At 42.9% G+C, this 27482-nt stretch overlaps 2 protein-coding genes across 2 annotated transcripts in view; one reads left to right on the top strand and one right to left on the bottom strand.

The window, feature by feature from the left end:
• BAIAP2L1 (BAR/IMD domain containing adaptor protein 2 like 1) overlaps positions 1 to 12074 on the top strand; it is a 34904-nt gene extending 22830 nt beyond the window's left edge. Inside the window, exons 4-14 of the mRNA XM_032704008.1 lie at positions 3186 to 3247; positions 3343 to 3414; positions 3730 to 3867; positions 5093 to 5245; positions 5652 to 5819; positions 6498 to 6648; positions 7824 to 8031; positions 8332 to 8406; positions 8739 to 8892; positions 10996 to 11036; positions 11587 to 12074. Coding sequence (XP_032559899.1) covers positions 3186 to 3247; positions 3343 to 3414; positions 3730 to 3867; positions 5093 to 5245; positions 5652 to 5819; positions 6498 to 6648; positions 7824 to 8031; positions 8332 to 8406; positions 8739 to 8892; positions 10996 to 11036; positions 11587 to 11662 — 1298 coding nt within the window. The 3' untranslated portion in view covers positions 11663 to 12074. The remainder of the gene's footprint in view (positions 1 to 3185; positions 3248 to 3342; positions 3415 to 3729; positions 3868 to 5092; positions 5246 to 5651; positions 5820 to 6497; positions 6649 to 7823; positions 8032 to 8331; positions 8407 to 8738; positions 8893 to 10995; positions 11037 to 11586) is intronic.
• Positions 12075 to 13507: 1433 nt separating this feature from the next.
• On the bottom strand, positions 13508 to 24955 carry BRI3 (brain protein I3). The gene is made up of 3 exons (XM_032704009.1): positions 24695 to 24955; positions 23168 to 23282; positions 13508 to 13896 (listed from the first exon to the last, which is right to left on the bottom strand). The coding sequence occupies exons 1-3, from the start codon at positions 24864 to 24866 to the stop codon at positions 13764 to 13766; spliced, it is 420 nt and encodes a 139-aa protein (XP_032559900.1). The 5' UTR covers positions 24867 to 24955; the 3' UTR covers positions 13508 to 13763.
• Positions 24956 to 27482: the final 2527 nt, after the last annotated feature.

Below are 27482 nucleotides of genomic sequence, written 5' to 3'. Positions count from 1 at the left end.
TAATTTAAATTTTAATAGGTCAGAGCATGCTCACTGTGGGTTCTTTTCACATTTTGAATCAACATTTTGAAAGAGGAAATTAAATGGGGGAGCCAGTACATGGAGTGCCTGTGGATTCCCAGTAGCAGGGAGGAGATCCCAGCATAAAGTGGGTTTTCTGATAAACAGCACAGGGAGTCTTTGGTTGAGAGAAAAAGAAAATGCAATTAGAGAGAGAGACACTCGCTGTCATCCAAACATGCTGTTTAAAAGTGTTCTAGAACACTCTAAAATAAACCCCTAAAATAATCCAGCGCAAACTATTCAGAAGGAAGTGTAGTTTCTAAAGTTCTCCTCAGGACATGTTTTGGCAGTATTTTTCGTAACCGAGACGAAAAAAAAAAAAACAAACCTGTTTCTACCCAAGCAGTCAAAGCCGAAAGACTTGAAGGCTGCAGTCAGTTCAGGAGACAAAAATAACCCCTGTGCGCGTCAGGTTTTCCAGCGCGGCCGCCCCAGGTGAATGGGGGTTTTATGGAGCAGGGGCAGGGCAGGAGAGAGGGGAGAGGGAGGGAGGGAGCCACGCAGAGCTGAGTCAATACCCGACGTTGTTGGATGTCTGTCCCCGCCCGGAACGCCCGCGGTGCCTGCGCTGGCGTTGCCAAGGATTAGCTCAGTGCTCTGCTTTGGCTCAGAGCGTACTTCTCACAAAGAGGCAGAATAAGTTCATTTTAGAAGTACAAAAATCTATAAGGGTAATTATTTTGAGGGCCATCTCTACTCTTGCCCAGAATTTCTGTAGCTTCCCAAATGGCTTTCTAGTCTGCATATGTAAAACCACACGAACTTTGTCATTTTATTTGTGTTTCTTGATTATATTTCCTGCTTTCTTGTAACAACATTTTCCTTTTTAAGTTGTAGATAAGCGTTTAAAAAACTCTTCTAACTTTAAAAGCTCTTTAGATTCTAAAATGTGTCCTTTCATTTGAGTTGGTGAAACAAACACTATGGACTAAAGTGTATTTACTTCTATTGCCTTAAAATAACACAGCTCAGGTCCGTTACTTCAAGTGTTTGTGTAACCACGTTGTATTTACTTTTCTATTGCATATGAGCAACTAATTACTATAGCATCTCTCTCTTCTTATAGTATTTATATTTCTGTAGTCACCAGCATCTTTAAATAGGAACAAAAAAAGCATAGCACTCTGTTGGCTGGACAAAAGGACCCAGAGAAACTATAAATATTTTTAGAAAGATACAGCACCCCTCTGTCTCTGCCATCTCCCTTCCTGTGTGCAAATTCCTTTTTCTTGCTAGTCAAGGGGTTGTCTGATATCATTGTGTTCTGATTCTTTCTTCTAAGTCTTCTGTAGTCTGCTGTGCAAAGAGAGATTCCTGAAAATTCAAGAGACCTGTGTTTCTTCCTGAACCACTTCATGCTTCCCCATAAACAATAATGCAGATCCACATTTTGCATTATTCAGTTAAATATCTGCTGTGTCATACACAGGAGATAAGGTTCTCATTTCAAAGAAACTAAAATCTTGAGGTGGTGTAACTTGAGAATGGGAGAAAGGTGGTAACATATACCCAGGCACTATGAGAATGGTTCTGCCTTGTGTGGGGAGGTTACCAAATCACCAGCCTGCACTGTGGGGAGACAAGTTTGGATGTTTGTGGAGATGAGAAAGGAGAAGATGAGAAGGTTCTCATGAAGAGGTCTGTCATTCATTTTATCAAGCCAAATTTTTTAATCTTTTGGGAGCTTTTCTGAGCATTATGGGATGATAAGTCTTTGCTAACTCGCTCAGGGCTTCTCAAAGACTATGGATGGTAGAAAACAGGATTTGTACAGCAGCATGCAATTAATGCATGCTCTCTTTTTTAACTAAAGAAACTAAACTGGAATTGTGTAAAATAACAAATAGGAGGGACACAGAGTCCCATGCAGTGACTGCCAGCCATGTGCAGGAGTTTCAGAGCTGTGGGTTGCTCTGTAGCCCTGCCTGTGCACTAGGACAGCACGACTGCAGCTTAAATACTGCAGGCACCTGTGTGGCAAATACAGGTGGGACACCTGCAAGGCTGATTGAGGGATAGAGGGATTACTGGAGGAGGTGTGCCAGGGAACCAGCTGTGGAACTGAACCTGCTGGTCTTGCTGTGGAAATGGAATGCCAGGGAAACACATCTCCAGTCAAGACTTTCAGATGCAGCCCAGTTTGGGATTCTCATTGTGGCCCTGGCACTTCCAGTTTTTGTAACTGCTCCTGGCTGGGAGCTGGTAACAGTTGTGATTTGGGTGAAGTCAAACTTCACTTCAGGGCCCTTCCAACTCCTCAGCAGTGTGTTGCAAGTGTCAGTGCCCCAGCAAGGAAGGGAGTGGGGATGATGTGGCCATGTGCCCCAGGCAGGGTGATGTGGCTGCATGCAGGGCTGCACCGCAGTTTACGATGGTTTGTGCACAGAACCACACCCAAAAGACTGAGGGATTTTTCCTCTATATCCTCCTGAAGTAAAATGAACCAGTTCAGCTTTTAAGTGCTCACGGTTCAGAGTAAGCTGGTTAAGTTTGTGCTGGAAGACAGCAGAGCAGAGCTGGCACACTCAGGATCTTTTGAGAGGATGCTGAGAAATCTGCTTTGTCCTGGCCCTTCGTTAATGCTGTACAGTTGGGCCACAACCACTGATAAAATGGGGGAATTCATCAGTTTGTGCATCATCTCTCTTTTTGCAGGTGTGCTGTGAGGGAAGGGAAAGGTTACTTTGTTGATTCTGAAGGTGCTGTTACTTAATGAACATCAACGTTTAATTTTCAGCCTAAGAAAGGGAGAGCAGCTACTTGTACAGTAACAACTCCTGTGCTGTTCTCTGACTTGGCAAGAAAAGAAGCTGTTACTAAACCAACAGGAGCTATTCTGGAGAGAAGGAAGTATTTATTTTGTCTGGCACTCCATGCCACTTTTGCATAACAATGCATGATTAGTTATTCATCTATCACTTAGAAGCTGCTTGGTTTGTCTGTGGCCAGAGAGAGTTATTTATTTAAACCACTGTGGTGAGCAACAGCAAGAAATTTCCTATCCCTCTTAAACAGAGTCTAGTTAATGAGTATATTAGGTAAATGTATTTTATTACTGCTCTTTGTTAACTAACTTCAGAACTCTATGAAAGAAACCAATATGGTTGTATGTTTATCAACAGGCCAAGTTCTGGTAGAAATCTCAAGAACACACAAGAAACTTAATGACAGTCTAGAGGAGAGTGTAAGTTAAATTACTTTTTTAAATTCATTTTCCTTGTGAAATTATAAATTGCTTTTGCCAATTTTTAATAACTCTTCATTCATTTGTTTTTAAAGTTCAAAAAATTTCATAAAGAAATTATATCTGAACTGGAGAAGAAAACAGACCTGGATGTGAAATATATGACTGTAAGTATACATTCAATTCTAAAACTCCTATTTTATTTGTCTATTGCTAGTCAAAGTATTTTTTCAGAAATTGTTCCCAAATAATTAATTAATCAATAGGCTAGAAATGCTACATAAAGATGGCTAAAATTTTCATGCTTAATTTAAGTTAAAAAGGGAATCAATTTTATGACTTCACAGGTCCTTAAAATGAAAGCAACTGTTGAACTCATTTGGTGGGTGTGAGAGATCTCAGGGATGGCAGAAGTGCCTCAGTCACTTACCCAGCTCCAGGGCTTAGGGCATTACGAGCTGTTGTAAATGCTTTGATTGCAGGCAACTTTAAAGAGGTACCAAACCGAACACAGGAGCAAACTGGATTCTTTAGAGAAGTCTCAGGCTGAGCTGAAAAAAATCAGAAGGAAAAGCCAAGGAGCACGAAATGTAACGAAATATGAGCATAAAGAAATGGAGGTCAGTGCACTGTCTCTTATTTGTTTCTTCCTTTGTATGAGAACTGGTCAACCGAAAATGTTAATGATTCCTAAAGTTGGTTTGTATTAAAGGCACTCCTAGAGGATGTATTCCAGCTGAAATTGAGCTCTCCACTGTGTGTGTTCAGAGACTTCTGTTCTAGTTTCTAGATTTCATCCCTTGACCACTTGGTCAATTGATTTTTTTTTGTTTGTTTTTATGTACCTTTGTAGCTACACCTTCATGAAGAGTTTTACACAGGGAGTCAGCTAAGATATGCAAATTCAGTAGTAATTTGCTATAAATTTATTTCCCAAAGTAGGCAATGTCGACCTGTGTTATCAGTTACTGCCTTTCCTACTGCCTTTAATCCAGCATTGCCATCTTGAGGAGAAATCTGAAATGGCAGTGCACTGAAGAGAAACTATTTTAAAATTAGGAACTCATATTCTGGTTGTCATGTGTCTCTCTGAAAATACTTGCCATTGATACTTTTATTTGCACAATACTTGTGCTTCGTGCTAGCTTATAATTTTTTTCCATATTTTTCTATTTTAAAATTCAAATAAAGCTTTGTTTATAACTCAGTACAGTAAATGTAGATGGTAGGAGCTCCTATTTCTTAGTGCCTATCTTTTAACCTGCATTCACAACAGGTTTGTTTTTTTACAGTTCTGGCTCTGGGTCTGAGAGTTCAAGGATTAGCATTTAATCACAGTTTAGCCATGAATCCTTGTAACCTCAGATAAATATAGTTGAGCCTTTTTAGTTCATTCACTTCCCCCCCTTAAATGAAGTAGAGATTCCTCAGAGCTTTGTGTGAGTTAAGGAACTACTGTGGAGCAGACAAGGTAATTAGTCTAATTAGACACCTGTGGCTGTACAATTGCTCAGCACAGTCACTGCTTTGATGCCAGGTTCTTATCTACTACTCTGATGCCAGAGTTTTACTTAGAGGCTAAAAGACTTTCTTGTTTTGCTTCACTTCCCCCCCACCACGGCCCCTAAATAAGCTGTTGATGCCTGTAGGGACAATACACCTTTACCTGATGGGATGGGGAAGTCAGGTGTGTGCAGGAAAAGAGAAGGGCTTGGAAGCAGAGCCATGCACTCCACCTTTCCAAAAGCTATTTCTAAGGCTTTGGGAGTTTACTTCAGTAATTGGATATAGTGTCAAATAAAACTCAGAGGCTCTATGTGATTCTTTTTTTCCTTTTTTCCTCAGTATTTGGAAACGGTGAGCTCTCGCCAGAGCGATATCCAGCGGTTCATTGCAGAAGGCTGCAGAGAAGCTCTCCTTGAAGAGAAAAGAAGGTTCTGTTTCCTGGTTGACAAGCACTGCAGCTTTACCCAGCACATGCACTTCTACCACGTGCAGGTCAGTGAACAGAAATGAAATTCCTGAAATCCAGTCCTATAGGAGATCTTCAGTATCTCCTGCAGCACACAGATCACACTGCCAGAAATATCCAGGGAACACTGAACTGCCAGACAAGTGTTGTGGTCAGTTCATAGAAAATGTTTACAGCACACTAGTCTATGAAATGTATTATAGCAACAATCAAGGGTTGTTGTGACTTTTTAAATCCAGTATCTGACCCTACAAAAGGAGAGTCCCTTTTTACAACATTATTTGTTTCAAAGAGGTATGGCTCAGAAAAATCTTAGAAAATACTTCCATGTTGCTGGTGTTAACAGTTTGGTGTAATGAAAGTTAGCCAGTAGGTCTGTGCAATTTTATGAAAAAGCATATCTCTGACAAGTACCTTTTACCTTGGATGCAGTGTGCAGACTTCCTAAAATCCAAGCTGCCTGGGTGGCAGGAAACCTGCAGTGATGCCACCAAAGTGCCTGAAAAAGTCAGAATGATGATAGATGAAATAAGGACACCTGGATCCACTCCAGTCTCGGGAACACCGCAGCCTTCACCAGTGGTAGAGAGAAATACCATGGTATGTTGTTGTCTGATGGGAGTGGAGGGGCTTCACTAGGTTTTGTTTTTCCAACTAAACATTTGGGATGGAGTCTATAATGTATCTCAGTGGGAATATACTTGGGTTGGGTATGGAACCAAAATCCTTAAGCTGAAGCTCTGCTACAGCAAAAATATACAGTACAGTAGAGAGAAGCCCAGCCTCAGGACTACTTTTGTTCTAACCATTCCATTTCCAACATCCTTGTCTGTAAGTAATAGTAATTACATACTCAGTAGTTCAAAAGAGACTTAAACAAAACGTTATTTTCTATTTTCTTTCCTTCTTGCCTTCCTGATTCTTATTAGCTTATTAGATACAGGTTGAATTCTCATTTCTGTTTGTATGTTCTGTCACCATTAGTTGGTGAATTTCTAAATGATTACAGTGAACTTCTAAAAAAGAAAAATCTGGAGATCATCATGCTATTTGTGGGGAAAAAAAGGTTATCATAGCCTTCCCACTAACAAGTGTTTATCAAGGGACAGAAGCCTCTTACAAACCTATCAGCAATTCCATAGGAACATGACATAAAGATGTCCTGTCTCAGTATATATCATTTGGGAGCATTTAAGCACTGCTCTCTAGAATTCAATCTTGCAAATAAGTGATGGCTGTCTCCTCAGTGTTGTGATGTTGTTGTTTTTGTGACTTTAGATTGGAAATGATTTTTATCCTCACCACGAAAATGCATCCAACGTGCCCCCAGCTCCCACAGGCAGGGCCTACACGAGCCCACTCGTTGATATGTTCAACAATCCTGCCACAGCTCCCAAAGCACCTTCTGAGAAACTAAATCATTCAGCAGGTGAGTGTCCCTTTGTTGCAAACTGGGTAAGTGTGAATGACATCCAGTAGCATTCAAAATTACCTCAGGGTTTCTCCACTACCACAATGACATGAATTCCAGGATGTATAGAGGAGTAGGAAACGGGTCTTTACAAAGCATTTACGATCCTCTTATAACAGCGGAGAGATGTGTTATAAGAGAATTGTTTGCAGTAAAATGCAGGTCAAGGTAGGTAGATTCTATTTTAATCACTTTCTGTGTGTCACTGATTAACTCAACTTAACTGCCCTTATGAATTCCAGTGTTATCAGCAGAAGGCACTTGGCAGTTTTGAACAGGATACATCCGAGGGATTGTTTCACTGCACAAAACAACATAAACACTCTGCCAGTCCCACTTTGGGTTCCTTTAAGGGCACTTAGCAGTAAGGGAGGAATGCACAAGGGACAAAATGAGCACAGACTTCTGTTCCTTTCCTGAAATGTAAAATCCTATTAAGATTTATTTTCCAAGTTTCTAATATATTTATTTTTTTACTATCTCTGACATAGGGAAGAGAAAGAACTAAGCCTAGCTCACAGCATAAGAAATGAAGAACTCCTAAATGTGATGATAGCAATTCCAGCATTTCTTCCTTGAAAATGCATTTACAATATATTGTACTAAGCAAATAGCACAGTTTTGAGCTCTCCTTTATTTTGTCTTTGGTAAACATCTAGTTTAAATATCTGCAAAGTGCCAAGTATCTATAACTCTCCTTGATGCTGAAGCTGAGTGTGAGGCACATTTGAAAGTGAAATCTTGAATTTTATAGACAGTTACTTTTTATAATGGAAAATTTTCAAAGGCCTTTCTTTTACAGCTGTGATTGTTTAGCACTTTTCATGCCAAAAAGGAAAAAATGTAGCCAGTTAAAACTTACAGAAATTTTATGCCTGGTGGTTCAACTTTATTGTGCTGGGTGTGTGTATATAAATGCACGTGCTGTTAAGAACTTCATGGTGATAAGAAACATTGGCAGGTAACTGAGAGGTGTCTAAGTAGAAAGTACAAAGTCTCAGAACTTGATTTGCACTTGATTGTTCCTTTGGTTTTTTTCCTGTCAGACTACTAATTGCATTTAATTTTGTTAGTGTGGCTAATTTTTTCCTTTAATTTCTTTTTTTTTCCTTCGTGTTTCTTTTTTTTGACAGAGAATTCAGATGATGCCAGTTTATCACGTTCAACTTCTGTTGCCACGGGACTAAATATAATGAAAAGGCAAAAAGTGAAGACAATCTTCCCACATACTGCTGGAAGCAACAAGACATTGCTCAGCTTTGCCCAGGGGGATATCATCACACTGCTGGTAGCTGAGGAAAAGGATGGCTGGCTCTATGGGGAGCATGACACAACCAGAGTGTAAGATAATCAATATATTATCCACCTTGAACATGAAGGAAAAGCAAGTTTCATCAGCTTTTGTTAGCAGATGGGAAATGGTTTTCTACCTTTTTTGTTGGCTGTCTGGGGGACTTGGATGCTTTCTGTAAGGAAGATCACTGCACTTATTTTAGAGAGGTTTTGCACACTAATTTGGCATCATCCGAAATCGAGTCTTCAAAAATTAAATCTCAGTTTGTTCAGTCTATGGTGTAGTCCAAGTTGTCTTTTGAAAGATCTTTCCAATGTATATAATATAAAAAACCTTTCTCATTACAGAAAAGGATGGTTTCCATCATCGTACACGAGACCACTAGAAGAATTAGAAGACAAAGCCTTTGCCCCTGTGCCAAGGTAATATTTTGGGTGGCACTTGCAGAAATGCCCAAATCTTCACTAACATTTATTAGAAATGTTATTTCTGTGCTCATGCTCTTTGAGGTTCAGTAACATGTCTAACAATCTGCAGTAGGAGGGCTTGAATACATGAAAGTCTTTTAATGGTTACACAAAGACCCAAGAACTAGCTTTGGAACAGCAGTAATTCAGAGTCCCACTGACTTCAGGGGCATTTTACACCATTACTGACTTCCAGCTCATGCCCTTTTGTGCTCCCTGGTGCTAGGGATAAGTGAGAGATGTATCGTAGGAACTGAGAACGGCATTTGTTGGGTTCTGTCTTGCAGCCCTGCACCAATCCGAAGTGTTAGTTCTGTAAATCTTGTGGAGAAAGGTGAAGTTGTCCTCCCACCACCAGACTACCTGGGGGCTTCACAGGTGGAGTCTGCCAAAGGTCCTGCTCCTAAAACACCGACGGACAGAGCGGAGCAGGCAGGGCCGGTGAGTGACCCGTGCTGGGAACCCAAACGTTCCACCCTGCTTACCCTCTTCACCTGCTCTTAAATGAGGCCCTGGAATCCTCTACCTTGTGCTTGACTTCAGCCCTGTGACACAGCTGTGCTCAGGAGTATCAGGAGTTTGGGCATTTCAACCCATCCATCCTGACAGGAAGGGAGAATTGTTCAGGGACATTGACTGACAGTAGTAAGAGAATTCTGCATGGCAAAGCTTCTCAGCAACGGAATCTGTTAAACATGAAAAGAAATTCTCACAAAAAGTAGTACAAATCCATCATCTGCAGTGATTTTGGAGCTATGGGGCACAGGGAACTCTGTATTCAGGAACCCCACAGAAGTTGGATGTGGGTTTGCAGCTGTCACTGAGGGAGAGCTGTACTAACTCATGTCTATTCAGTAGAGATGCAGCTGAGTGGAAATACATTTTTTATGAACAAATACTGCTACACAATGATATTATTTCTGCTATTAAGTCAGCATTCAAACTGACTCAAAATGAAGGTAATCAAATTACACAATTACTAGGTTTTTTCTTGCTGCTTATTTAAGTATTTTGCTGATCTGTATCTAAGGGTGATGTTTTTGAGACTTTCTTCAAAAAGCCTCTTGAAGCAGAGATCACATTCTGAAGGGAAAAAAACCCTCTAATATATATAAAATAATGGAAGCTGATAACTCCTAAGAGTGGAAAATAAACACATCATTTTTGATAATCTAAATTTCCACATGGAAAGCAAGATTAAAATAAATTAAGGATTCTGGAGTATAAAATAATGACCACTAAATTTTTACTGTGACCTCACCTGACTTGTTACCTTACAAAACACGAGAGCTGTAGAGGGGAGCTGCTGCACTTTCACCCAAGCCTTTTGCTCCTAAGTCACTATTTATTTTCATTCTTTTGGGAAGTTGCAGAGCTTCCTTGTCTTTCCTGCTTCCGTGCAAGTCTCAAACCCCCACTCCCTCACAAGGCTTTGGAAATAAGCCCAACATTGTACCAGGCTGGCTTGGAGACTCACACAGGATTTACATACTGTGTAAAACAGTCTGCTCACTGTGCCTTCCGTGCAGAAGCAGGAAATGATTCAAGGCATCTTATTTTTGTTTCAGACTACACAGAAAAAATAGCTCAGGATTTCAAGAAGATGAGGAATGGTTCTAGCCAGTTACGTTGTTCATGCTGTGCTGCAGAGGACAGTACTGTGCAGAACAAGATCAACTAACAAAAAAAGACTTAGTATTGACAAAGTTTTGATGAGGGTTGGTGTTCAGTAAGATGTAATTCAGGCATTTGTTCATTTTAATTAATTTTAAGGGCTAATTAGACCTAAATCACAGTCTAAGTCTATTTACAACTGATGTACATGACCAATTTTATTGAAATTACAAGTCGAGTTAAGAACCCTGCTGAATGAGGTCCTGAATAAATAGAGGTTTCTTCACCTGCATCGTGGTATCATGAATATGGTAACTGGCAACTGCTGGTACAACCCAGTGTGCCTGGAAAGGAAAGGCTGATAGGCCTTGGTTCAGCACTGAAATTTGAAATATTGAAACCAAAATGGCCATATAGACTAAATTATTGGTACAAGCCAAGTTGCTCCATAAAAGGTGACTGCATATTCCTGCTTCTAGATGTAAAAATGTATATTCCAATTTTCACTTTGAGCTTTATCTGACACTGATTAGAAGCAATTAGTTTCCAGTTTAAAATACATCATTAAGCAAGAGGGAGGGGGAAAGTAGGAATTAGCTGTTTGCCAAAACTCCCCCATAGCACAACTGGTTTGCCAAAGGCAACAGTTTTCTATTTTATCCCACCTGAAATGCTGCATCCTGGAGCAGCCTGGGACAGAGCCACACTGCCACCTCTTGGGTTACCTTTACTTCACAGCACCATTGTAACCTTCTAATTTTGATGTTCTGAAAGAATCCTGTTCAGTTCAGCTGAACCACATAATAATTGTTCTAAATGGCTAAATATTTTAGCCTACTTGAATGACAGGGTCTCTTTTCCTTAGCAAGATAGTGAGGGCACCTGTAGTATAACTTTATAAACTTATGTAAATATCTTTTTCTTTTACAGAAACCCAACATGAATGGCATTACAAAACCACCTTTTCTAAGGTATATTTTTCACACTTCTAAACTGATTTATTTGTGTTGATTTTTATATTAGCTTATATTATTTTATCTCTTGTAAGGGAAAGTAATGATGTTTATCATTAATTTCTCTGGGACCTTTCCCAGGCACTGGTAAAACATTATGGATAAAATTGGTTGCACTTTTCCCACTTGGCCTCAAGTGAAGTACAATGAACAGGCCCTTCTCAGAAGAATGTGGGTCTCCAGTAATTTGACAGGGAGCAGGACTTAACCTTTCTTTAACTGTCTTTTAAGGTTTAAAAGCAAAAATCTTTGAAAAGTGGGAGTTGTTTAAAGGAGTCCAGATCGGACTGGGCATTAACTTCCCAAATTTTGAATCACTGCAAAGTGAATCCACACATGTAACCTTGTTTTACTAATTCGAGTTAAACTAAGAGCTGCACAGAATCCTTTAGTCTCAAACCATCACTTACTGTTTGAAGACAACTTCTATGAAGAAGTTGAATTGTTTAAATTTGGGGTTGGATTGCAGCAAGCCTTTGAGTAACTTTATGTATACATTTCTTTTTAGTGGAGAAAATCCCTTTGCAACGGTGAAGCTCAGACCAACAGTAACAAACGACAGATCAGCACCGATTATCCGATGAACACACGGTCCAGACACAAGACCTTCTTCCTTACCAACACACCAGTTCAGTAATGACAATTACTATCTCAACTTCTTCTAAAAAATTTATTTAAATGTAATTACTGTACAATATTGGCATACTGGAACGGAGCTCTGATGTTTTGTTAAAACTTTTGCTTTCTAATGAGGTAATTGCTTTGGGCTAGTGTTTGAGCACCTGGGCTTGATTTTACAGTATGCCTTTTTTGTAGTAGGATTTGTGAAAATGCTGGAGATAGTTTGGATGCTCTAGTGAATCAGTGTAAGTAATAGCTCACAGATCTGAATCTTTGGCATTCATTATTTGGAAGCTGCAATGGTAAGTTCTAGAATATATAAGCCTGCATATGCCACCTACTAAAGATAACAGTGATTTTATTTTTTTTTTCAAACAGAACAATGTAACAACTGCCTTATTCCAGAATAGAGAATCACCTGTATAAATGATTATACATTATTTTGTGTAAGAAAGATACCTTAGGTTATAAATAAATATTTATCCTTTAAGAATAGACGACTTCTAAAGCTTTGCTTGATGTTCACATACAAATTTTCAAGTGTTAACAGAATCCCATTTTCAGTCTAATGTTGTACTGTTAACACATTCTTCAATGATAGTTTTGTCTTTAAAGCGTGTTGTCAAACTTTAGTCTGATAAAAAGTCATAATAAAGCAGTGCCACAATTTTTTCTCAAGTGCCAATATAAAAAGCTGCCTTTGAAGTTCCTCCATGACTGCAGCCTTCCCAAAAGAGAAACAGCTTAAGCTGGAAAAGTTTTGGTTCGGGAGCCGAGCAAAGGCCTGAATGCTGGCAGTGCAGTAGCTGAGTTAAGTGGAACTGAGCTTTTAACTTCAGCCACAAGCAGAGCTGAGCAGTTTGTTACCTCAGACTCAGGTGTGGTAACTCCAGCAGAGCCAGCTTGTCCAAAAGCCTTTTCCTACAGTAATAATCATCTCAGAAATTAGCCTAGAATGTTAGAAACTAACTCTGCACCAGCAGCAGGTGCTTCATCCCTGCACAGCTCAGGGGATACTTCCCACTGCTATAAAGTCTGTATTGTGACTGCTGCCAGTGATTAATCCTTACTCCAAATCACTCTATTTTACATATGTACGTGCTTCCTGCAGAATCCCCTGGATCATTCGTTTTGTGGTGCCTACTTCTACTACTATAAACAGTCAATTCAAGTCATGTGAAATGCCTTTCAGTTACTTAATATCAAAAAATAGTATATGAGCTTGTGCTGGCTCCTCTCACGCTGCCTTTCAAGTTCAAGGCCGAGGACACTGCTAGAGAGCCCTGCATAAATATCCACCATCCCAGTTTGAAACACCAGCTTTTCAGAAGAGTAACTTACACCTGAGCCCATTTTCTAAAGCATATTAGAGGCAAGCCAATCTAGACTGTATGAGCTTTCAATAATTCAGTATCAGAATTAAATATCTAACATGTAAAAACTTCTACTGAGGGCAGCTCATGGTTGGCAGTGCCCTGGCCTCTTTCTAGAGGCAGACAGAAAGTTCTGCTGTCTGTGAACCAACACATCTGCATGAAGCAAAACCTTCACTAATTAAAGCAGGGCTCTGACTGTGTGTTATTACCTGTGCCTTCAGAGAAGGGCTGTTAGTCTAGTGGTAGTACAGTTGCAAAACTTCCTTCAAATATCTGACGTCCTAAACAAGTACAGCCTTAAACCATGGTTTATCATCAGCATAAAGATTCTGGCAAATATTTGTCCTTCATTGTAGCTAGGATTACTAACTCTGCTTGCAGACTATGTGTTATCAGACACATCAGTCACATATTTAATAATCCAGCCACAAGTTGAGGATTGCAAAAGGAAAAGCAGTTTTATTTAGTTTTCAACAGGTGCCACTAAACATGGAAAACAAGTCAGGTTTTCATGTTTTGCAATGCACATGCTCATAAAAGATTAAGTTTAAATTACATGCAAGAGACTAAATTTCTTCACACTTTACAAAACAGGTCTGAAGCAAATAACATGATTGTACATGACATTTACATTAGAAAGAGTACGCTAACAGTTGTAGCTTCCGTAAGCACGGCCACGTTCATACCCTCAGCCAAAAGCTGCCCCACAATTAGGGCATCTTCTCTGCCTCAGTGCAAGGCAGAACAGAATCCCAATTGGAAAGAATACAATGGCACACAAAACCCCAAGACAGGTGAAGGTGTCCTCCAACACGCCAACCCTGCAAAAAGGGAAAACAGACTCAGTCAAGGACACACACCAAGTTTGGTCCCCAGTTACCACTTTGTGATCTGGCAGTCACTGAGAACCACACCATCTTATAGAGCAAGATAAAGTACAAGGTTTGGGGGTTGTTCCTTGTTTCTACTTCGAAAAACTGATGTCCCTTTAGAACTGTAGGAAAACCAACTATTGATGTCACCTGCCTTCAGCTGAGTCCCAGCCCCATGACCACCCTACATGAGAAATTCTGTTTCAGCAACAGCAGAAATTTAGAAAGGAGTCAGGGACTGAAACTGAAGTAAAGTGCTGTATCTGAGCATCCCCCAAAATGAAGACAAACAGTAAAACCAGAGTATTCAGACTTTAGAAATTTGTGCAGCTTTACTAAACAGAAAAAATTTGCAGTCTAGCAAAACACTCCAACAAGATGTATCCTCTTAGATTCCCTGGTACAGTGAAAGTCAACACAAACAGAGCTGAGTGACCCTGAAGTACAGGCCATGAGCAAAGTGCCAAGGCCAACAAGCTGCTGTTTCCCTCCGAGAAGTCACAGACAACCCATTGTACGTGTAAATAGAGCGAAGGAAGGAAGACACGGGCTCAGAGACCATTTCCTTACAGCAACTGGCTGAAACACTGCAACTTGATTAAACTTCAGAAACATTCACCTTCCCCTCAACCATCAGCAGAAGCCAAAGGCTTCTCAAAGTGCTCTTGATGTTCTGCTGCTTATGCAACTTCATGTTCAGCTTAAGCTTTCCCTCATTTTAATGCACTTTATTTCTGTTTGCAGAATTCTTGTGATAAGAGTCAACTCTGCATCTGGTATAAAGGAACTGTCAGGTACCATTGACCCCAGCAGTAGTTTTATCTTTTCATGTCCTCGGACAACACTCCTTTAAGACAACAAGTTAAAAAATGTAGACTAATGCTCAAATCACCACATGGACTCCAGTCTTGGGGCACAAGTGTCCCACAGCTCAGACTGGTGCAGCCTGTGCTGGTCATTGTGGCTATTCCCACAAACTCAGCATAACATCACTTCTGTTCCCTGCGAGTCAGGCAGCCCCAGAGCTCCAGCTCCTTTGTCACCAACCAGCCCTTACACCCCTGCTGGCTCCCTGAGCAATGGGCCTGTGAGGGTCAGAGAGAAAGGCACCATGTCCCCCCAGCACACAACACATCTCTGCCTCTGCACAAAGTGCTGCCCAGAGGACACGGAGGAGCCCAGGCCAGTTTGCTGGGAAGCCAAAACTCCCCCTTTGCTCAGCGTGTGTGTGAGTCAGTGACTCACAGCACTTGCCCTGCATCACCTCAGCAAACAGCACTCACAAAACACAGGCACTGGATTTGCACAGCTTGGTCCATATTTCTTTTTTAGGCTGTGCCTGGTGTTCTGCTACAAAGAACTTCAGCTCAGGGTTCCCATCAGCCCATCGGAGCAGTGCCTGCTTCCCTGCTTCTCTCACCACAGAGCACTCCCCAAAGGGAAATACCAGTGGGGAAACCAGTCAGAAGGGACAGAACTGCTGGGGAAAGAAACATGGAAGGAGTTACTGAAAAATTAGGAACAGAACAGCAGGCACTGCCACTACTAGAAAACAGGCAAACATCATAGTAAACTTTTCCCACATAATATGGAATATTAATGCTTCATCCAGACCACTGTATACAGCTTTGGTCCTAATAAAAAAAAAAAAAGGGGGATTAATAAGGGCCAAAAGGAAAGAAAAACATGAAAAAAAAATGTAGCTCCCATCAACTTACCCTTGCTACCCAACTCTCAACTCCTAATCCCAAATCAGTCATTATATCATTAGCCAGTGCCAGGACACATCAAAATCTGCTTGCTAGGTCAAGTTCAGAGCACACTAACCCAAGAGGAGATGCTTTTATTAGACTGACTTTTAAAGCAGAGCTGAAGAGCCTCACATTAAACCTTCCAGAGATTTCCCACTAGCTGCCTACCTGAGCACATCACTAGGTATGATGGGGATTATGTAGCATGGCTTAAGGCTCACAGGAGAGCTTTAGCAAAATTCCTTTGCTGTACAACCTCTTTACCTAGGCTGTATCTGGACAGTTAAATTTTAAAATTACCTTGCAAGTGACCCTCAAAATTAGACTGCAATTAAAGAATGGAGTCAGCAAACAAGGCTCTCATACCATCACCTTCATTCACTGGGGAAAAGATGTGCTACTGGAAGTGCCATCTTCTGGGAAGGCTCTGGTGCTAGGGCTGGAATGCAAAGGGATTCAGGACTGTTGAGAGAGCCAGGGCAAAAAAGATCCTGTAGCATTCAGCCAGAACTGTCCAGTCTGGACGCAGCAGCTGAACTTGGCCATTTGTCCTTGTGGAAATGCACAAAATGCTGAGCACCCTCAGACCAAACAAAAAACAGCAGCAGAAGCTTAGGAGGTGAGGCCTCTCCTTTTCCAATGCCCACAGGTTAACCCAGTAGCACAACATATGTACAGAGGCTCAGACACACTCTGGATGTTTCTGAGTAATTCAAGATTCAGCAGCTTGCACTACTACACAGCTCCATCCAAGAAAGGCAAAGCCTCTTTTCCAGGCATTTCAGTGCCATCACAAATAACACTACTTTGGAAATGCTCACTAAGTGCAGGACACAGCACATTACAGCTGTTGTATTTCCTGCCTTGCTTTGCTATCACACTAATGCCATTTTTTCCTCTCACACACATTGAGCATTCCCCTCCTGCAGGCATTGTTTGCTACTGTTTTGAAATCTTTTCCTTGTCTCTCAATTCCATATTCAGTTCCTGCCCTGAAGCCTACATTTGTTAAAAGTAAGCCAGTGTGTCTAGTTAAGGGTATAAGCAGCCAATTGATGTGACCCTACAGAATAAACCCACTAATTAAACACTAGAAGGGGATCAATCAGGGTACTTCTGGTCAGCCCTGAGCAGCCATGACCGTGGCCTAACCCATTCCAATGAACCCTCTTAATCAGCTTGCAAGGCCCAAGTCCATTGGTCAGCACATGTCCCTGACACTTAAAATAGAATTTATTTTAAACTCCCTTCCCCCTAAACAGAGTTATTCAGAAGTGTTTTGTGGTCATGCAAAATGCCAAGTAAAAATAAAAAAAAATTGCCACCCATATTCAACACCAGATCCAGGGAAAAGGCCCAGGGAGGGACAAAGCAAAGCACAGGGAGCACTGCTGGGTCAGCTTTGGAGCGAGAGCAGGGGTAGCCCAGCCCAGGATCAGACCAAGGCAGCTCCAAGGGACACTCACTGGGAAGCTGATCAGAGCTGGACTTGCATGACCCCCACAACATACTTGTTGTTTCAGAGCCAGTTCCTGTCACATCTACAACAGAGACATTACTACTGCAGCATTAGCTACACAAACTCTTCTTGGCTTCTGTTGATTTGTGTCACCACCTAATTTTAGATGAACACTTACCCAATCACTGCTTAGCCAGTTACTAAATTTAAAAGGAGAAAAAAATACTTTTTATCAGGGAACCTATGAATATTTTAGTTTTTACTTGAGCTACAGAGTGATTAGAGACTCCATATTCAAACTGTAGATTCACTAATGTAACCAAACACAAATTTTCTTCTACAGCATAAACCACATAAAAGCTGATTATAACTGCACCACTCCCTCTCTAAAAATAAAGTGGAAAGGTTTATTTATACTGCAAGCAGCATCTTGGATTTAAGCTATAATTGCAGCAGCCAACTCCATATAGTAAGGTCAATTATTCCCACTGACAAGTATTTAAAACCAAATTGGTTTTCAGACAACCCTCTTTTTCAAATTAAGTCTTAAAACATTAAGATCTTAAGTCAAATGCTCAGGATCAGAGGGTCAATAATGAGATCTGTGAATACAGCATTGGTATGATTTAACACAAGCATTTTTAGACTTATCACTACATCACAGTGGATTACACTTGGAATTTTCAAATCAGTATCCCATCTCCTCCCACTAAGGTTGGTTGAGTTTCAAACTTTAGATTTCAATAGGAACATCAGACCAGAGACTTTGGAAGCTACACACTAAACCTTTAATTGTGAACATGCAAACAAAACCAGACAGCTTTTCTTTACCGTCTCCTGGCCAATGCAACAGCAGCAGCTAGGTTAAATAGGCTTAAATCTCACCTGCAAGCAGCAGAAGAAAAAGAATTGACAATTATATGTGCAGCTACTGAATAAGCAATACTTCACAGTTTTAATTTCCATTAAAAGAAGAGAGGTGTCAGCTCCTCCAGCCTCAGCCTGATGGTATCTTGAATGGTTGTTGATCCATATTCACAGAAAGGACCCCAAATCTCTACACAGACATGGTTTGCCCTTCTCAATGCAAGCTGTACATACATGTAAATGCAATTATCCTTAAAAGTCAACTTCAAGTACGAGACACAACAGCATTTGCAGATTTATCTGAATTTCCTTAAGTTTTAGGTCCATTTCCCATACAGAGGGCTGGCTGCAGAGCCAGAGAAGTTCTGGCACTGGGAACAGCCTGTGTGTCTAGCTGTTGTCTTTCTTGAAATGCCTCCAAATCACCAGCCTTCTCTAATGCAGGAGCACCACTGCTTTAATTCCAGTTCTGAGAACACACTAATTAGGAGAAAAGCCTCATGGCTTCACACCAACATCCAGCCTCACAAACAAGGCTCAGCACACCAGTTAGAGTTCCCTCATCATGGACATCTCTCAGGATGAGCTCAGCTGAGCCCTGGTGTGGGTTTTCCTCCCTAGTCTGCATGCACAGCCACATCACTACCATCTCTGGTCACCAACAAACAAGGCCAGTTTCCTACTCTCTCCCAGAACAACTCATTGCTACAAAGAAATCCTAATTATCACAATATAGGCAAGTATTCTCCAACACAAATGGTGACATTAATAAAAAAAAATAAGAGCTGTAACTCAGGCCCACTGACAGGTTGGGCAATAGGGACCACACTACTATTTTTATACAGTCCCATTAGGGAATATATTCCTGCTGTGTCTTATTAATCACATAAAGTCTCACTTACAAAAAAAACGTGTTTTGATTATTGTCCCCAAATTGGGTCACGTCGGTAGAACAAAATTCCTCAGAAGCAGCCAGAGCTATGGTGTCCTCATCTGGGACCCTGCTACAGGCTCACCCCTCCTCTCCACAGGGCTTAGGGAGAAACTTCCTGCTAAGCAGCTGCTGTCAGGCTGAGGGGGGGAAGTGAGAGCTCTCCTAGTCAGAAATTCCAAACAGCTCTGCTGGATCAAGGCTCTGTCCTTCACAATCACGTGTGAGAGCCAGTGCTGTATTTCCCACCCCAACTGCTCCAGCCTCCAAACCACAGCAGAGCAGGGATGGACACCCTGGCATAGCACACACCTACCTGTGGTACCTTTTCTTTTTTTAATTCTTTTCATATTTAACCAGTACAGATTATGAAATTATATTAAGAATATTTACATAAAGTTTAAATATCGCAGTTGTGAATAACTGTAGAAAACGTGTATCCTGAGCAGCCTCTTATCAAACCCCATACAGCATTTGTGACTGAAATAATGGAAGTAAAAGCAAAAAAATTAAATTTTGAAGGACCTGATCAGCTAAGTGCAATTTTCCCCAGAGTCTATTCTCTCAGGAGACATGCATTTAATTGAAGAAAACAAAATTTCAACCAAAACCTGACAACTTACTGCTTTGTCAAGTCAAGCAAAAAAATACCAAATTAAAAAAAAAAAAATCCACAAAAACTGTAGCAAGGAGAATGCTTTAAGAGATGTGAGAATAAATACAGTTTTAATCAAACTTGTCTCATCTTCCAGACCTAGAGGAAGCTTCAGTGTTAGAACTTGGGACCCACTACAGTGCTTCTCCAGCAGATGTTCTGTGTTTGTCAGAAGTGAAAGCTGCCACAATACAGCAGTGTGATGTCCTTTCCCTCACCCTTTCTCCCAAGCAACAGAATATTATTAAATAGGAAAACAAAAATCCAGTGGAGCCCATCATAAGATCTCTGCTAGATTTTGAAGAAACTGGCTTTTGCAACCATCAGATCAAGAGAATGTTTCCACAATTTTTAAAGGGATCTTTCTTCTGTTAAGTAACAGGAAAGCAAACATTCCTGTGCAGTTAGTTCTACCCAACAACGGAAGATGGAGAAAGAGAAAATGAAAGTGAGCCCAAGAGAAGCAGCCAGGCTGCATTCTCCAAGTTAAAAAGACAATTACACAGCTGGACCTCTGAAGTCAGTGTGTCTGTAATGACTCAATCTGTACTTGGGAACATGAAATAGTTTAAAAGCAGGATCTGGCTGATACTTAGATGTCCACTAGAAGAACAAAGCTGACAAGATTCTGCAACTCAGTTTAATTCTCTGTACATCAGGGTTGGGAGTAGAACGCTGAGACAACAGGACTGCAACCACCCAAAACATTCTAATAATGTAAGGAAGGATGGAACACACATTAATACTGAGGTCTGTAATTAGAAAGCAACACTGACCAATTAGGAATGAGCATGATCTGACTAAAAAATAGCTCTAAGCAAGAGGTACAGCTTGCAAGACAGGAGAGTCACCCCTCAGATGGCAAGAAAGCTTGAGAGAGAAGGGAAAGAATGCAATTACCACGGGCATACTACTGACTTGGGAGTTACTTCTGGAGATACTTTGTACTTTTTATGTACCTTTTATTACTGAATACCATAAATAAAGCCTAAAGATCAACAGTGCTCTAGCCAGCTTACTAATCCCAAGATCACTTGTGACTGCAATAAAGCAGACACCAACCCAAATAACTGTGTATTTCTCCTCAACATCATATATTTTAAGTGGGAAATGGTTCTTATTTCAACTAGCAACATTAATACATGCTGTAGTGCAAAAGACTGCTTTATATTTCTGATGGCAGAAATCCTCTTGATGGCCTTAAAAGTAACATGACAACTGACCTGGCAGTTTATTAATTATGTTTTTTATGTACCATTAACAGCTTTTTAACTTTTTCAATGCCCCTTCAACAACTTTTCTGTTCAGTATTATATTCTGGAATGTGTAGCTACACTCTTTCTCCATAAAATAGGTTTCCAGGTCAAGGAAATGAACTAGAACTGTGTTTAAGGTCTTGAGAAGTCAAAGAGGATTAAGAGTTCTTTTTCTAAGAGAAGCAGCCAGGGTAACCTTTCAGAATGTGAATCCTGACCCTTCAGGTTCCCATGAATATTTCCAATATTAGGTTTCCCACCCAACCTCCCTGTCTTTTCTCTTGAAGTACCAGACTAGCAGTTCCATAATGACTCAAAAGACAAGCAATCTGAGATTTTTCCCTCCTACCTTGACACTTGAATCTTGTTTTAAAGGCAAGTAGGTACAAACACTTTAATACTGCAAAGGAGACTGACACACCACTACAAGATACAGCTACTCATCCTCAGGATTCCCCGATCCAGAGTATTTCCCAGGTACTACAATTTAAGCAGTGCAGTATTGTGCCTCACAGTAATCAGTATGTCAGAGTTCTCCTCACAACTTATTTTTTTCACAGCCTAAAACAAAAACTGAGGATCCAAGAGTAAATTAGGTTTCTGTGGAGCATATTTTGCTGTAGGACAAAGTGCACAATGGGTAATTCCAGCAGAGCAGGTCTAATGACTTAAGAAAACAATTCAGATAGCTCATTTTCCCAAATTCGTCTGAAGTTATATATTATATTTGCAAATGATTGTTTCAGAAGTCTCTCCTAGACTATCCCAGGATAACTTCCAGGGGTAAAAAAAAAAAAAAAGAATAACAGCAAGAGCCTACCAATCTGAAGTTACTGCAAAGACCACTTCCACAGTAAAACGTTTTGAGCTGTACTGGGTTCAGGGCCACAAGACCTGTATAACACACTGCCCCTCTTACCAAGCAGCCACAACATCTGTCCTGTCTTCTGGCTGAGCTACAGCATCAGCTGTTAATGTTATCACTCAGGTGGCAGGATCTACCACATCCTCTGAACAGCTCAGCACTTACTTTCCCTCACTGTTTAAAACACACACCTTCTAGATCAATAGCTCTGGCTGGTACAGGTTTTTCAGCCTGAACTAGTGGCATTTCAGCAGGCACCTGTTCTTACACAGCACCACAAGATACTTCCGATTCGAATCCACCTTTGAAGGGAAGGACTGAATCTCAAACACCAACTCCAACAGAACCAAAAGACCCCTGGGGGACAGCCTGTGCCATACGACCACACTCATCACACCGCAGCCCGGGATCACTTCAGCCGTTCAGGCAACTCTGTTTCCTACACTTTTGGAAAGGAAAGCAAAGGCTCAGACCTGCAGAACACCAAATGCCTCTTTGCCAGATGCCCCAGGGGTAACTCCCATACACTTTAACAGAGGGAGTGAGTCTGCACTTGAGTCAGAGCTGGCACAGCAGTGCCTGAGCTGCACCAGCAGAAATCCCTCTGCCCTCACCCATGACCTAATATCCTGGGAAGAGAACTGAGAAGTGAAAGGGACTACAGCTGACTTACAGCACTAATGTGGAAACTGGGTGTCTTCTTCCTTTTTTTATGGCCGTGATCTCCCAGAGGGAAGTTGTTCTCTTGCTGCAACTCTAAACAACAGCTGACCACTACTTCTGGTTTCTAGCACTGCATCAAACTAACACTTTTAGTCAGGTCTACGAAGCTCCCTGTTCTTTTGCAATCAAAGGACTCCTAGAGATCTTTCAAAGCCTTAAGACACTGATGTTTTCAGCATATACTGACAATTACCCTGCCTGGTTTTGCACAGTCTAGAGGTTGGGAATGAGGCTGCACACCACAAGTTCTTCCACAAGACTGCCAGAAAACCAGAATGACTATGGTCAAAGATTACAGAAAGTTGCACAATAAAGTCATGTTACTCACCATCACCAGGCATAAACACATCAGAAGGGACTTCCTGTCATCCTCTCCCCCATGAACTGACCCTTTACATCTGCTCCTGAAGTGCCTTTTCATTAAAAGTACTGCTTACAGATCTTCTTCCATCATAAAGAACAGACTCATAGTTTTATATAAAGTGTCTTGTATTATTTATAGCAGTTGTCACAAGCCCATCAGGACAAGCTCATACTACATAAACCAAAGCACTCCACTGCTAAATCTTGGTGGCTTTTCAATTAACTCTGTTGTAGTACACACACACACAGAAAGAAAAACTATTGAAAACCAAGGAACCATATGGATACCTCTAACTTAAAAAATAAAAACCCAAGACTGAGTTTATGTCTCAACTCAAGAGCCATTTTACCTGCAGGCAGGACAGCCACCAACTACTACCACAGAAGTAGTGGTAGCAGGCTGTTGAATAATGGTGTACGTGCTCGAATAGTTGGGCTGTGATGTCGGTGGAGGAACAGCATACCCTAAAATAAGAAAAAACCCTCAATCACCACAGGTAAGGTACAAAGAACAACGATAATTAAAAAGTATGACAACGAAACGCAGAAAACAATAAACAGAAATGTAGTTTTGCTTGAGCACTTTAAGCTCTATCAAAATTGGAGCTGGAACACCTGGCACATGTAATAGTAAAGCCACTTCATAAACGCAAGTATCCAGCACAATTTAACCATCTCAAAGGGACACCCAGCTAATCATTAACTTCGAGAATTTGTTTCAATGCTGTTGAGTGCCAGGAAAAAGCAGTTTAAACAATGACCACAGCTTTCACTTCTGAATATTATGTATCAAGTATGGCCCACTCCAGGGGACAAGGAGTTGAAACAACGTATCTTCCTCTAGTTTCAAGCTTAAATTCCCCCCAACTTTCAGAAAGCCCATGTTGTTAGATAGAGAATGAGTCATGTTAACAGCTGTAGTTAGAAGACACAGGCCTTCAACTACTGCATTAACATTAAAAACTTTAAATTAAAAAAAAAAAAGCTTTTTAAAGGGATGGTTAGATGTATGCGCTGTAGTCAACACAGCCAAAGTACACTTCGCCCAAGTATGAACCATTTTGACCTTCTTTCGCAGGGCGCAGTTCTGATTTTCTTGAATCAAGTTACACACCTGTAAAGTCCTGCAACCTCACTACTAAAACTGAAAATAATCAGTAAGACCTATATTGTAGGAAAATAAGCTCCAGCTTATTAGGAGGAAAATCAATCTACGGCCTCAAGCTTCAACCCATGCTTGATGACTGGGGTCTGTGTCTGCTACGTAATTTTTATAACTTTTGAAGCATTCCTCTTTCCTGAGAGGCTACTTTTTTCTTTGAGAGGTGTTAGTTCAGCTAACAGAAGTACTGCATCTATTCACCTGCTGAAGTCCCTCCAAGACTACTGAAGTGTACCAGGAAAAAACAAACATTAACCAGAGTACAGAGAAGTGCACGCAAAGAGAACTCCAAGTCTGGGGTCTGTTTTAGTCTCAGGGCGGCTGTGCCCCTGCCATTGTTCCGAGGCAGAAAACCCGCGCAACGTGAGCGATGCTCCCAAACCCCACCGGTATTTTGGGGAGAGAACACGAGCACAAACCTCGGGGGCACCGAGGGAAGGAGGGAAGAGGGAGATGGCGCTGGGAAACACCTGGATAGCTGCGCACCCGCCTCCCTGTGCGCCGGCTTCAAGCGGGAGAGCCGAGACACCCCCCGCGCCCCGCTGTGCCGGGGGAGCCGCTCGGGAGTTCCCCGGCGTGGCTCCGGAGCCCGCGGGGCGCCCCCGGGGTCACGGAGGGCTCTGCAGAGTCGGCCCCCGGCCCAGCGAAGGGCGAGCACCCGGGGATCCCCCGATCCCCCTGAGTCCGCCCTCCCCCGCCTGCTCCTCTGACCCACCTGCGGCGGGCGCGGTGCCCGGGTAGGGGTACGGCGGGGGCGGCTGGAAGCCGGGCTGCGGGGCGGGGATGGCGCCGTAGTTGCCGTGCCCGTAGTCGTACCCCGGCGCGCCCGGCGGCGCGGCGGGGCTGTAGGCGGGCGGCCGCTCCTGCAGCAGCGGCTTGCTGTCCATGCTGGGCCGGCGGCGCTGCCTCGTTCCCCGCGGACGGGAGTGGGGGGTGCCCGGCAGAGGAAGCGGCGCCGCCCGCCCCGCCCCGCCCGGGGGCGCCGGAGCTCGGGGGTGGGGGGGGCGGCGGCGGCGTGAGGGGCCCGCGGGGAGGGGAGGGGGCGGGAGCGCGCGGGGAGCGCGGGGCAGGAGCGGCGGCCCCGGTGCTGCGCTCGCGCCCGGTCACGAGGCCGCCGCGGCCCCACGTGACGCCGCCGCTCCCCGGGCGGTGACTCCGCCGGGCGGGCGGCGCAGGGAACCCGCGGCCTTAAAGGGGCCGCGCCCCGCAGCGCTCCGCACCGACAGCCCCCAACCCTGCACCGACAGCCCCGCACCGGGAGCCCCCGGCCCCGCACCGACGGCCCGAGCTCCGCACCGACAGCCCCGCACCCTCTGCCCCGCTCTTCTTTCACGAAGATGACGGGCTTTTAGCACGCTCGCTCAGCCCCTGTGTTCCTTCACGTGCCCCCTCCCCGCATTGCAATCCTGTGCCATGTGTTCTGGGATGACCCTGCTGGAGCAGGGTGGTTGGACCAGACGACTCACTGTGGTCCCTTCCAACCTGACCCGTTCCGTGGTTCTGTGAAATGCAATCCCTGCTGGAAGCTGAGGCCTGAAGAGGGTGAGGATGAGGCTCCTCACCCACTCAGTCCCCGCGAACAGTTCAGTCGGCAGCAGCTGGAGGGGCGGCACGGCCCGGTGAGACCCCTAGACTGTCACCAAAAAAAGGGATCAATTCTGCACCTGTCATAACCCCAAGAGCCACCTTGAGTCCTACAGCAACCAAAGGACTTCAGCTGAGCTCTGGGAAGGGTTGAGGGAAAGCTGCAAAGGTTGAGGGAGTGTCAGTGTGTCCATGTGTGTGCATATATCCCCACAATATAGAGATATATTCTCTGTGTGTTTACATTTACATGGAACACACAATTTGAGGAAAAAAGCAAAACTCTGCAGGAAATAGTCCTGTGATCTGTGGTGACTTCTGCAAACTCTTCCACCTGCACCAGGAAGAGCTACACTTGGGTGTTAATGGAGAGCCCTGGGGGTGGTGGCACAGAGTAGGAATGTTGTACAAAGAGGGAAAGATTTTGAAAAGAGATTGAGGAAGAAGCAGGCGAAAAGTCACATGGTTCAAAGAAACATCAAAGTTAGGAAAAAACACTCCAGAAAGGAAGAGGGAAGCAAGGGGAATGCTGCTTTCTCCTGTACAGCAAACTAGAGAAATGAGTTCAATGGTACTTTCACCACACTCAGCTGCTTCTGAAACACAGGACAGCCCAGGCCAGATGCTGTAAAGATCTTAAGTGTCTTTTACTCCAGTTAAAACTTTGGCTTCTTCCCTCCACACCTTCATCCCTTGGGCTCTCTGACTCATCAAATGTTTTGGTTTGGAAATCATGAGTTTGTCCTTCACTAGAGGTACAAACAGCCCTTATCACCGCAGCAAACACTGGTGACTCCCTTCCCCAGATAGTGTCCTGTCCAGTAGGGAAGGCTTAGCCCCATTTCATAGGAAGGGGATAAAAAAGCCATAAAAACCAGAAATGATTAAACAATTTGCCTCAAAATGAAACAAATGCTTGCAACAGATGGGAACACAGGTCACACCACCCCAAATCCAAGCCAGTGCCAGCATCACAGGATGATGAAGGGGTCCCTGCCTTCTTGCTTTCTGTCTCCTCCTTCCAGTTTGCAGGTGACCCATTTGGAAAGGGTGCCTAATCTGAGGGCTCTCTTGCTTACTGTAACTGTGGTGGTATAACTATTACATGAGGTTGTTCGAAGAAAAATCTTAAATACAAATGCAATGCAGTACTTCCTCATCAGGGGAAAGATACTTCCCTAAAATAAATGTCAAGTGACAAGGAAAAATCCCCCTTTCAAAGAAGTGAGGTTTGGAAGAGCGTGGAAGAGCCAACAGTAAGGAAGCTGTCTGTACAAACCCCCTCCAACTGTGCTGGGATAAGGCCTGCAAAGTAGTGAAATAGGATTGAAATATCCTGACTATGCTTTGAACAGAGCAAAGTCTTTCCTAATAACAAGAGATTTAAGTTAATTTTTGAGTGCTCTAGCCTTGCCTAGATCAAGGATGTGTCCCAGTCACGGGGTAAACCTCCCCGAACTGCATTTTCAAGGCAAACCCTGCCTTTGCCATGGGAAACTGCAGGTTATGTTTAGACAGCAACAATTATGGGCAAAACTGAGGGAAATCTCCCCAGCCAACAAGGGCGAATGAGTGAGGCCTGGTTCACTGGAAGTAACTTCCAGTTACTCCTGTCTTGCTGATGGTTGCCTGGGAGAAGAGACTGACCCCCACCTGGCTACAACCTCCTGTCAGGGAGACTTCATAAGGTCTCCCCTGAGCCTCCTCCAGGCTGAACAACCCCAGCTCCCTCAGCCGTTCCTCACAGGACTTGTGCCCCAGACCCTTCAGCAGCCTCGCAGCCCTTCCCTGGACACATTTATACACACGGACAAGGTCCCCCCTCAGTCGCCTCTTCTCGAGGCTGCCCAGGCCCAGCTCCCTCAGCCTTTCCTCGTCAGAGACGCTCCGCTCCCTTGCCCATCCGCGTTCCCGTCCCC

The sequence above is a fragment of the Chiroxiphia lanceolata genome, chromosome 16 (genome assembly GCF_009829145.1).
Source record: "Chiroxiphia lanceolata isolate bChiLan1 chromosome 16, bChiLan1.pri, whole genome shotgun sequence".
Classification (NCBI taxonomy): Eukaryota; Metazoa; Chordata; class Aves; order Passeriformes; family Pipridae; genus Chiroxiphia; species Chiroxiphia lanceolata.
The sequence above is the reverse complement of the archived record's forward strand: the minus strand, read 5'-3'. Positions and strand labels throughout refer to the sequence as shown.